The following is a 10,951-nucleotide window of genomic DNA, read 5'->3' on the forward strand; positions in this document are numbered from 1 at the left end:
GTTCTTAACCTGAAACTGTTCTTAACCTGAAGCACCACTTTAGCTAATGGGGCCTCCTGCTGCTGCCGCTGCGCCGCCCAATTTCTGTTCTCATCCTGAAGCAAAGTTCTTAACCTGAGGTAATATTTCAGGGTTAGCGGAGTCTGTAACCTGAAGCGTATGTAACCCGAGGTACCACTGTACTACCACTGCAAATGGCAGTCATGTTCCTCACTGAGTATGGCCCAAAGGAAAGAATGCTACATCATGGCATAGTTTTGTTCCCAGGGGCCTTCTTGGTAAAAGAAAAGTAAGGATGGCTGCTGCAACTTATAAAACTATACATGTCTACCCAGAAATAAGTCAATTTGAGTTCAGTGTTGATTAATGCCAGTTAAGTGGGTACAGGATTCCAGTTTAATTTGTGGTAAAATGTTTTTCCAAAATTTTCAGGAATGGAAGAGGATCTTCTTGGAAGCAACAGCATGAAGGAAGTATATAAGGAGATACTAGTGTTATAATACAACCATTGAAAAACAGTAAAACAGTGTAATATACACAGAGACACAGTATACAAGACAGCAGAACAGATAAAAACAGGAAATCAATAATAATAGGCTCCAATAACAGAGTTCAAGAAAACCTTGGTGAAAAGATTTGTGTTTATCAGATGTCTGAAGCAACAGATGGATCATGTTTCATGTATGGTAGAGGGAATGGCATTCTACAGGGCAGGAACAATGGCAGTAAATGCCCATTTTGGAGCCACAGTTCTGCGTATTCTATATGTTAGAGTGCTGCAAGTAAAATTTCTCCAGATCTAAGTGATCTTACAGGTCTATACAGGGACAGGCGTCTTTCAGATAACCTGGCGTCAGGTTGTTCAGGACTTTATAAGTCGTCAACATGACCCTGAACAAGGTCCAGGGGCTAATAAGCATCCAGTGCAAAGCTGCAATATGTACCAAGGTTCTCCACCCAACAATTTGGCCACAATAAAATCGATGTCTCAGTATTTTATTACACCATCTAATGATACTCTGTTATTGGATTACCGGCATAACAATGCAAATTTCACCTACTCCAGACTTTATTTATTTTTTGTTTCTCCTTATGGTAATAACAGCCATACAGGTAGATCTCATCTTACATGTGGGTTATGTTCCTGGCTATCGGGACATATATGCAAAATCACATGAAACCAAAACAACCCCTGGAATGATCCTGCATGACTATCCAAAGCTTGCACTTAGCGGGCTTTTTAAGCCACCTGCCTTGCCTACCGTGCTCTGGGAAGATAGCACAAAGTCTCCCATGAGATCTGTCCCTATTATTTATTTATTGGCGATTTGCGTAAAGCTGTGATTGTGTAAGTAAAATAAGTGTTGTGGGAAGGAGGAGTGGTAGTAATTTCTGCCTTCTGAGTAGAAAGTAGGAGGAAGAACCCAGACACTGAGGTCCAGCACCGAGGGCCTTCTGGCGGTTCCCTCACTGCGAGAAGCCAAGTTACAGAGAACCAGGCAGAGGGCCTTCTCGGTAGTGGCGCCCTCCCTGTGGAACGCCCTCCCACCAGATGTCAAAGAGAAAAACAACTACCAGACTTTTAGAAGACATCTGAAGGCAGCCCTGTTTAGGGAAGCTTTTAATGTTTGATGTATCACAGTATTTTAATATTTTTTTGGAAGCTGCCCAGAGTGGCTGGGGAAGCCCAGCCAGATGGGCGGGGTATTATTATTATTATTATTATTATTATTATTATTATTATTATTATTTACCATGCAGACAACACTAGCTAGCAGTACATTGTAAACATACAGTATAATGCCAATAAAAGGTATATTTATAAGGATTCCATTTGTAAAGAGTACATACCTTCCCACAGAACAAACAGCTTTGCAGGTATAGCATGGTTTTTGGCTAAGGTTTTCAAGATCATACAATACAATAACACCATCAGTGCCACCAGAAAGCATGCTGTAAGAAAACAAATTACAACTAACTTAGACACATTAGACTCGGGGGGCTGTGTGTGTTAAACTCCCAAAAGGTAAGTCCAAAATTAAGGCTGTATTGTGAATCTGAACATTTTCCTGGAAATTTCTCAGCTGTAGTAAATCAAGTGGAATCCAATTTGATGTGTATGACTCAAAACTTTTTAAACAGCCATGTCATCTATGTGACCCATAAAATTATCAATAGTAAAACATATTTAGGTAAGAATTCAAGCAGGAACAAGCCACAGCAACCTCCAGGCTTATGTGCTTCTTTTCCTGTGCATCCAGAAAGAGTTCAGAAGCTATTGCTTACACACTTTTTGAAACAGATGGGTAGCCGTGTTGGTCTGCCATAGTCAAAACAAAAAAAAAAATTCTTGCAGTAGCACCTTAAAGACCAACTAAGTTAGTTCTTGGTATGAGCTTTCGTGTGCATGCACACTTCTTCAGATATGTATATGTGTATCTGAAGAAGTGTGCATGCACACGAAAGCTCATACCAAGAACTAACTTAGTTGGTCTTTAAGGTGCTACTGGAAGAATTTTTTTTTTTGTTTTGACACTTTTTGAAACTCAGTCTTGTCATGTTGAGTGGACAAACCAACAGTTGTTAACATTAACTACAGTTTGTTTCAAACAAGCCAACTTCAAATGATAGTTATTAAAGTTACTAAAGCTGGCTTAAACCAAACCATAGTTTGAGGTCTGGACTACATACCATGCTGTGATAAATCAGAAGCTTCCAAACTCCTTCTCCCAGTTGTGCAGGAGAGGAAAGAGGATAGCACATTAGTCTTGAGGGTCACAAAGAACTATTTCGTCAAAAAAATAGTAATTAGCCATTGTAGTTCAAAAGCTTTCTTTAGAAAGTAATTTTATTGGGCTACTAATACATGTTTTAAGACAAGAGTGACCACTTTTGTCCTCCTGAGGTTTCCACTACTTCAGGAGTCATTTGCCAGGGATCACATGCCCGTGGTGAGTGGGGCGCGTGTTACATCAAGGGGTAGACCGAGAAAAGATCTCAAAAAGCTTGCTGAAAGAAGGTGGTTTTCAATAGGCCCTAATAAGATGACAGAGACGGTGCCTGTCTAACATTCAAGGGAGGGAATTCCAAAGAGTAGGTGCCACCACACTAAAGGCCCACTTCCTACATTGCAAGGGACAGACCTGCTGATAAGATGGCATCTACAGGAGTTCCCTACCTGCAGTGATGCAGTGATTGATTGAGTACATAAAGAATGAGATGTTTTATGTGTCCTGGTCCAAAGATGTATAGGGCTTTATACACAACCATCACCCTGAACTTAGCTTGGTATTTGACAGCTGACTGGGGATGGGGGGGTGGAATCATCACCATCATTTGTACCCTGCCCATCTGACTGCGTTGCCCCATAGAACTGTACACTTAGAAGGGAGCACAAGGGTCATCTAGTCCAACCCCCTGCATTGCAGGAATCTTTTGCTCAACCTAGGGCTTGAATCCCTGATTAAGAGTCTCATGCGCTACCAACTGAGCTATGCCTGGGGATGCAAAGCGGGATGAGGCTCTAGGATCTCCTGGATGGAAATAATGAGCTGTTCCCTTACCAACTAGGGCTCCTCCTCCTTGGCTTAGGTCTTAGGGAAGACAAACATTCCATGGTGTTTGATTCCTGATTGCTGTGGTTGTGTGGGTAGGGATCTACTCATGGTGTTTGCAGCATGGGTTCAAGTCCTGGGAGTTCTCTCTCTTTTGCATCTTGAATTCCTGCTGCCTGTTTTCCAATCTCCTACCATACTGTGCAATAAGCCACTGGAAAGTGCTGTTGCTGGCATGTGCAATTGGCTCCTCTGGTTGGATGTCCTGGATTCTTCTTAGCTGCTTGGCAGAACAGTCTTTCTGCACAACCACCACCCTGGGTGGTTGTCAAATCTTGGGTCTCAAGAGGGTCTCTTGTAGTGTTAAGGTATCTTACCTAAGGAACTATGAGGCTGCTGTTGAATGGGCAATCAACCTTTCCCTTTGTGTGATGTGCTTGTTAGCACCAGAACAGGATTCAATGTTGAGTCTGTAAAGATGTGTGGGGACTGGCAGTAGTAAGGCTGTTCCTGCCCTTGCCATTGGGACATGTGGAGTAGGCATGCCATGGTGTGCACAGAGTAGCAAAGAGAACGTGACCCAAAACCAGAACTATACTAATTTTTGATGAGCCAGAACATAATTTTGTTGCCTGAAAGAATCTGTCAAACCTGAACTGAACAGAAAGGTAGCTATGTGTGTCAGGTTACTAGTTCACAATCATACTCCAGCCAATCAACAAAACACCTGATGCGATTCATTAGTAGCACCAGAATTAGAATGCGCACATACAATAAAACCAACAGCTGGAAGGATTTGTATATTTTGGATCTATACAGATTTCTATAGGTCTTCAGGGCCCATGGAGGAGCACAGTGCAGCAGCCTACTAGCCTAGTAAAGGCACTGGGAATTGGGGGGAGATGAGTGAGCAGGCCCTCCTAGGCCCAGGATATCTGAAGGAATCTTCAGCCCAGACACTGGGGAGTATGGTGTTTGTGTGGGGAAGGATCGTTGGAGATGGTATTCCTTTCTGGACTGGTTCTGAGGTTTTCTGCTTCCCGGGGGCTTAAAAGTATGTTGAACACTTTTTATGTTAATGCCCAGTGGTTACCCTATCATGTAGCTCTTATGGTATGAATTGGGCTAGGATAGTACAGTGGTACCTCGGGTTACATAAGCTTCAGGTTATATACGCTTCAGGTTACAGACTCCGCTAACCCAGAAATAGTACCTCGGGTAAAGAACTTTGCTTCAGGATGAGAACAGAAAATGGGCTCTGGCGGCGCGGCAGCAGCAGGAGGCCCCATTAGCTAAAGTGGTGCTTCAGGTTAAGAACAGTTTCAGGTTAAGAATGGACCTCAGGAACAAATTAAGTACTTAACCCGAGGTACCACTGTACTTAGTGGGAAGGGAATGTTACTTTTAAGTTTGAATCTGCCCATTTTGACTAGAATTGTATCTATTCATTATGTTACCAATTTTATTAAACAAAACATTTTCAGAAATTGATTTTTTTCTTTGGAAAAAAATATCAATGGGAAATTTTCAATTATTTTATTGAATATATTTTAAAATATGTTTTATACAATACATTCCACAATAAAACATATAGTAATATCATGTACATACTATCGACTTTCCACAGGTTCAATATCCAAGGTGTTAATACCACTTCCATGGATTCTTTCTATATCTTTATTCTTGTTTAACTCCAGGCTCAGCACCCTTAACAAGAACAACAACAAAGTCATTAAGAAATGTAATATATGACACAACTTCAACCTATTCAAAAACTGTCAGTATCAGGCACTTCAAGCTGAACCATCAAATTCACCATTCACTGCTTAAGTGGACTCACAAATCAGTTTCAGAAAACTGATCTTCTGCATGTTGGTGGAGTATGTTTAGGATACATTTATATTTACATCAAACAATAAAAATGCTAAATGTATCAACAGGCATATAATGCTAGAAAGAAAGTCCATAAAACAACAAATCTTCAGTTGTATATATTATAGATATCCAATTTGCACTCACTTGAAAGAGTGACATATCTGAATCCTATGCATATTTACTTGAAAGTAGGTCCCAGTGGGTTCAGTAGGTTTTACTCCCAATAACTGTGTATTAGATTGTGGCCTCTGAAACTTAAACTGCATGGTAGATTCTAATAATAAATTTAGGACATCTAGTGGACAAAATGATTTGAGTAACAAATGAAACTTCTGTCATCAGTGAACTAGTACTTCAAGTTCCAAAAAACTGTAATCATCCCTGAACTGGGGTTCATTAAGGTTGTCTTAATTGCCACACATTCAAAACTGAATGAAGTATCATTGCAATCTTATTCAAGTGTATGGAAAAGCAAGCCATATTAACTATGGGACACACATCTGAATGAACAATTATAGGATTAGACAGCAAAATACGTCGCTAATTTGACAACATTCTGGTTACTAGAATGGCATGCAGTACTTCTTCTTATAGTTTAAAGTATGCATTATATTACGGACCCGGAAATGAATGGAGTTCAGATGCTTTAAAACAGGTATGGCAAACCTTTGGCTCTCCAAATGTTGCTTAACTACAACTCCCATCATCCCTGGCTGTTGGCCCTGCTTCTGATGGACCAAAGTTTCCCTATACCTCCCTGACTACTGATTACATAGTTTAAAAAGTTAGAAAACCTACTTGTTAGAATATTCTAGAAAGAACTTGAGAATTGGTCTTGAACAGGTTGCTAGGCAGGGTGGATAAAAAAACAGATTTAAAAACAAAACAAAACAAAAACAGATTTTTTTGATTTAAATTGGATTTTTTTTGAATTAAATTGGATTTTTAAAATAAAATGCTTTTGGAGGAAAAATCTTTCTAAAGATAGTTTTCTATTTAAGTTACATTATAGTCCAAAGGCTATTCATCAGGAAATAAGGATTTGTTTTAAGTTTTTCATGTGTGCTAAAACTTAGTCTGTTTTTTTAAAAAATCATTTAACCACATCAGTTAACAAACATGGATACCTATGCTATAATGTTATTGTTTTAGTTAAATGAATTGTTTAAATTGTTATTAAGGAAATTATTATTTTTCTCCTTCCAATAAAGCAGAGCAGAAAAGTTGTCCAAATATAAATAATAATTTCATAATTATCTGTTTATGTATTTGTAATAGAATAACCAAATCAGTAATTTTTGATATAATTGTAAAAACTACTCTGAAAATTTCTTATTCCAAAAATGAAACCTTCATCTGGTTGTAAATATTAAGATTATACCAGCAAGAATGAGTCTTTCTGTAAAAAAATGATTTAAATCAAATCTTACTGACTAGTGATTTAAATCATTTGATTTAAATCAAATCCACCCTGTTGCTAGGCAACAGAAAAATCTCCCCAGCAACAGGTGCCTTTTTAAAGGGCATGTGCTCAATAAAGCTCAGTCAGTAAATGCACAGAAGTGTAAATGAATCAGCAATTGAGTCTCAGAGCTGGATGGCTAGAGGAGAATGAATTATGTTGTTTTATTTGAACCCGTGTAAATTTTTGTAAATAATAAAGATTTTATGTAAAAAGAAACTCTGCTGCAAGTCTGAATAAGAATACAACCCAATAAGAATACAACCTAATCCATACACGCATCAACAAGGTTATGGGCCAAGATCCGAATGTTCCGGAACTAACAGTTCCAGAACCAGATGTTGCAGAACCGGATGTCTCAGTACTGGATGTTCCAGAGAATCCAGTGAGCACTGAACATAATGTTTTGGAACACCCTAACATAGGAATTTTGTGTTTCAGGTTCTACCTTAACATCAGTTTCTCTATCCTGGAAAGTTTCTTCACTCATTGTTCTTTGTCTCGTAACCTCTTTTGAATTTTCAGTTTGTCTCTGTGTCTCACTTTGATAATCTCTGACTTGAAGGAAGACACACTTCAGAAGTATTTTGTCTACCTTGTGCTTGCTCATGAAAAATGACATATCAACTATTACACTTTTGCTTTTAAGAGATTCGTCTATACCCTTTTGTTTGAGAAGCATAACCAAGAAATTAACACACTAACTCCCTTGAAGAGAGTTTCCTGCGTGTAATGTATGTACCGTATTTTTCCCTCTATAACACGCAGATTTTTTCTCCTAAAAAGGAAGGGGAAATGTCTGTGCGTGTTATTGAGCGAATGTGTGGTCCCTGGAGCCAAATGGCAAAAAAAATCAGGCAAAAATCAAATCGCGCGTCTCGGAGAAGGGAAACCTGAAAAGAGGAAGTGGCTGCTTTCCTGCATTCTGCCTCAGGGTCTTACTGCCCACCCTCCTCTGTTTCCTTGCTGTGTTTGCTCAAACGGAACAAAGAGCAGGGAAAGCCCCTCCCCTCCAGGCAAGCAGAGGGGAAAGCAGAGTGTCGTCTCTGTGCTCCGGTGCTGCTGAAAGCTGAAAACATGCAGGAGGGAGAGAGAGAGAGAGAGAGAGAGAGAGAGAGAGAGAGAGAGAGAGAGAGCTGGCTGGCTGGCTTGGGTGGGTAGGTGAGGGAAAACTTTTACCTTCCTTTCCTCCCTCCCGTTATACCCCTCTCCTGCATTCTTAGCCAGCTGCTTCTCTGCACACCCCTCTCGTGCTCCTTGTCCATTCTGTATTTTTCCTTCCTTCCCCACTTAAAATGTGGTTAAAAAGCATGGATCCACATGGATCCTCAGGATCTTTGCATTGGGTCACCCCAAATTCACCATCAGATCACATAGCATGTCCATGGCTACAGCCTGCCCCCCAAAAATCACACACGCACTGTTGCCTGGGGCTGCAATGGTGCAAAAATGTGGTTAAAAAGCATGGATCCACATGGATCCTCAGGATCTTTGCATTGGGTCACCCCAAATTCACCATCAGATCACATAGCATGTCCATGGCTACAGCCTGCCCCCCCCAAATCACGCACCCACTGTTGCCTGGGGCTGCAATGGTGCAAAAACGTGGTTACAAAACATGGATCCTCAGGATCTTTGCATTGGGTCACCCCAAATTCACCATCAGAGCACATAGCATGTCCATGGCTACAGCCTGCCCCCCCCCAAAATCACACACCCACTGTTGCCTGGGGCTGCAATGGTGCAAAAACGTGGTTACAAAGCATGGATCCACAGGGATTCTCAGGATTTTTGCATTGGGTCACCCCAAATTCACCATCAGATCACATGTCTGTGGCCACAGCATGAAGCACAAAAATGATACATCCACTGTTTCATTCAGAATGTTTTTTCCCTTGTTTTCCTCCTCTAAAAACGATGTGCGTGTTATGGTCAGGTGCGTGTTATCGAGCGAAAAATACGGTAGTTTGCTGTAACCAATGATTCTGCTCAGAAAACCTCTGAACAGTTCTCCTTTTAATTGTGCTCTAAGCATTTCTTGGTGGAAGCGCCAAGTCTCTGTGCCCCTGTCATCCCTTTCCAGCTCAGAGCCAGGTGTACATAAGCTACATTGCAACTCGCCCCCCTCCATCTACAGTTAAACAATTTACAATCAGAAGAACAGGGTGAGTCCTAAAAATATGTATCTCAGGTGTCAAAGACCAGTATGAAGTGGTGGGTCTTCAGCATATGTCAGAAGATATACACTGAATGTGCCACATGCACCTCTTTGGGGAGGGAATTCCACATTTGAGGGGCTGTCACAGAAAGCCAGTCAGTGTAATGTGATCCCCTGCAGTGGTGCAAGGGTAGGACTCAGGGCCAGGGTCCCACTTCACAAAAGAAACAGGTGGTTCCTCAAATACAGAAGAGCTGGTTTAGAGCACTTTGAAGTAAGTGAAGCAATACACATTGCCATCTAAAGAGAGGGCTCACCTTTAGTCCAGAGTTCACCCAACTGCACCACTGCTCCCTTTTCTATGTATGCACATACTCTGAACACCTGCGAAAGGACTTGTCCAGAGAGAGTCTTGCTCTGCTGGGATGCAAACCCAGGCACAAATCACAATACCACACAGCTCCTGAATGAGATCTGGCCAGCTAAGTGACACATTACCATGATTCCCCAGATGTTTGTGACATCAGGAATTGCTTTATGAATTACTAGGGTTCAAACACTGTAATTAGCCCTGCCTGTACTTTTCTGCACTTCATTTTCCTTCTACCTCACCGTTTACAACCCCCCTCCCTGTAAACCACGCGCATGTATGTATGTGTGTGTATAAAATAACTCAGGATAACATCTCATGTATCTGATGACACGGACCACAGTCCACGAAAGCTTTTGCCGCCATAAATGTCTTAGCCACCAATGCACCCCAAGACTCTCTGCAGCTCTCGGTGCCATAAGAACCACTCAGCCAGAAAGAGCAGCCAGGCGAGGCCAGAGCACAGCTCCGGCCTGCCCTAAGACTTGCTTTACCTCCTGGTAGACTCAGCCCGGCGAAGCCTCAGCGGGTCTTCCAAGCCTGCTTGGCGGGCAGAAATAAAGCCCAACATGACGAAATGTGATAAGCCGCAGCCACGGCACCGCCATGTTGGGGGAGCGATCTAGCGCTCATTGGCTCCGAGTGAGAGCCCCTCAGCCAATGCTGGGGCTTGTTGTTTAAGACGTCGTCTCCCGTCGCCAGTGCTGAACGGGAACAACACAGCGCCCATGCGCAGAGTTTTGGAGGCGGGTCAGCGCCGGGTCGGCGCGCGCGCACTCCACACCCCTAGTCAGCGTCGGGCTTAGCTTGAGCTGCGTCAACGGCGGGAAGCGGACGTGACATTCAAACGGTTTCTCGACGGTTCGAGGCTCTCGACCGTCACGTGTTTGAATCCTGTCAGTGTGGGAACAGAACTCGAGAGAACCGCGCATGCGCCTTATTCTTCCACAGGCATGAGCGGCGTCTGGCGGCTCTTGCGCTCGCTGAAGCTCCGGGTTTTCGGGCCAGCGAAAGAGTATGTCGGCGCAGACCCCCAGGGCAACAAGTACTACCGTGTCCCGAAGCACGAAACCTGGGCAGGTGAGGGGAGGGAAGGAGGCGGGGCGAGCCGGTCTGAAGGTCAAACCCGGGTTATGTTTACGAGCCGCGCGCTCTCCTCAGAAACCAGCCCGAAGGTTTTTGCGTATCCAAAGTTCCCTCTGGCCGAGCTGGAATAACGGCCGCCCTCTCGGTCGCTCACACGCTCCCTGGAGCCTGGCGGGAGTTGAGAGCCCGGCGTCGTCTGAAGGGCCACAGGTTCCCTACTCCTGCCTTTTGCTTCCATTTAGTGGGCAGAATCCTCTCTTCAAAAGCCACCTCAGTTGGGCTATCTCCCAAGGAATGGTGTATAGTATTATTAATCTGTATATGATGGAAGCTGCCCAGAGTGGGTGGGGCGACCCAGATGGGCAGGGCACAAAGAATAAATTTATTATTGTTAAAACAAAACAAAAAAAAAATCCTTCCAGTAGCGCCTTAAAGACCAACTAAGT

At 42.7% G+C, this 10,951-nt stretch overlaps 2 protein-coding genes across 3 annotated transcripts in view; one reads left to right on the top strand and one right to left on the bottom strand.

The window, feature by feature from the left end:
• ERCC8 (ERCC excision repair 8, CSA ubiquitin ligase complex subunit) overlaps positions 1 to 10,129 on the bottom strand; it is a 40,442-nt gene extending 30,313 nt beyond the window's left edge. For both annotated transcript variants that reach the window (XM_083576243.1, XM_083576244.1), the window contains exons 1-3: positions 9,914 to 10,129; positions 5,166 to 5,261; positions 1,852 to 1,953 (exon numbers count right to left, since the gene is read on the bottom strand). In XM_083576243.1, the coding sequence (XP_083432369.1) occupies positions 1,852 to 1,953; positions 5,166 to 5,261; positions 9,914 to 9,990 (275 nt within the window). In that variant the 5' untranslated portion in view covers positions 9,991 to 10,129. The remainder of the gene's footprint in view (positions 1 to 1,851; positions 1,954 to 5,165; positions 5,262 to 9,913) is intronic.
• Positions 10,130 to 10,243: 114 nt separating this feature from the next.
• Positions 10,244 to 10,951, top strand: part of NDUFAF2 (NADH:ubiquinone oxidoreductase complex assembly factor 2) — a 42,613-nt gene continuing 41,905 nt past the window's right edge. Inside the window, exon 1 of the mRNA XM_083576333.1 lies at positions 10,244 to 10,499. Coding sequence (XP_083432459.1) covers positions 10,373 to 10,499 — 127 coding nt within the window. The 5' untranslated portion in view covers positions 10,244 to 10,372. The remainder of the gene's footprint in view (positions 10,500 to 10,951) is intronic.

Source organism: Podarcis filfolensis (assembly GCF_964270895.1).
Source record: "Podarcis filfolensis genome assembly, chromosome: 11".
NCBI lineage: Eukaryota > Metazoa > Chordata > Lepidosauria > Squamata > Lacertidae > Podarcis > Podarcis filfolensis.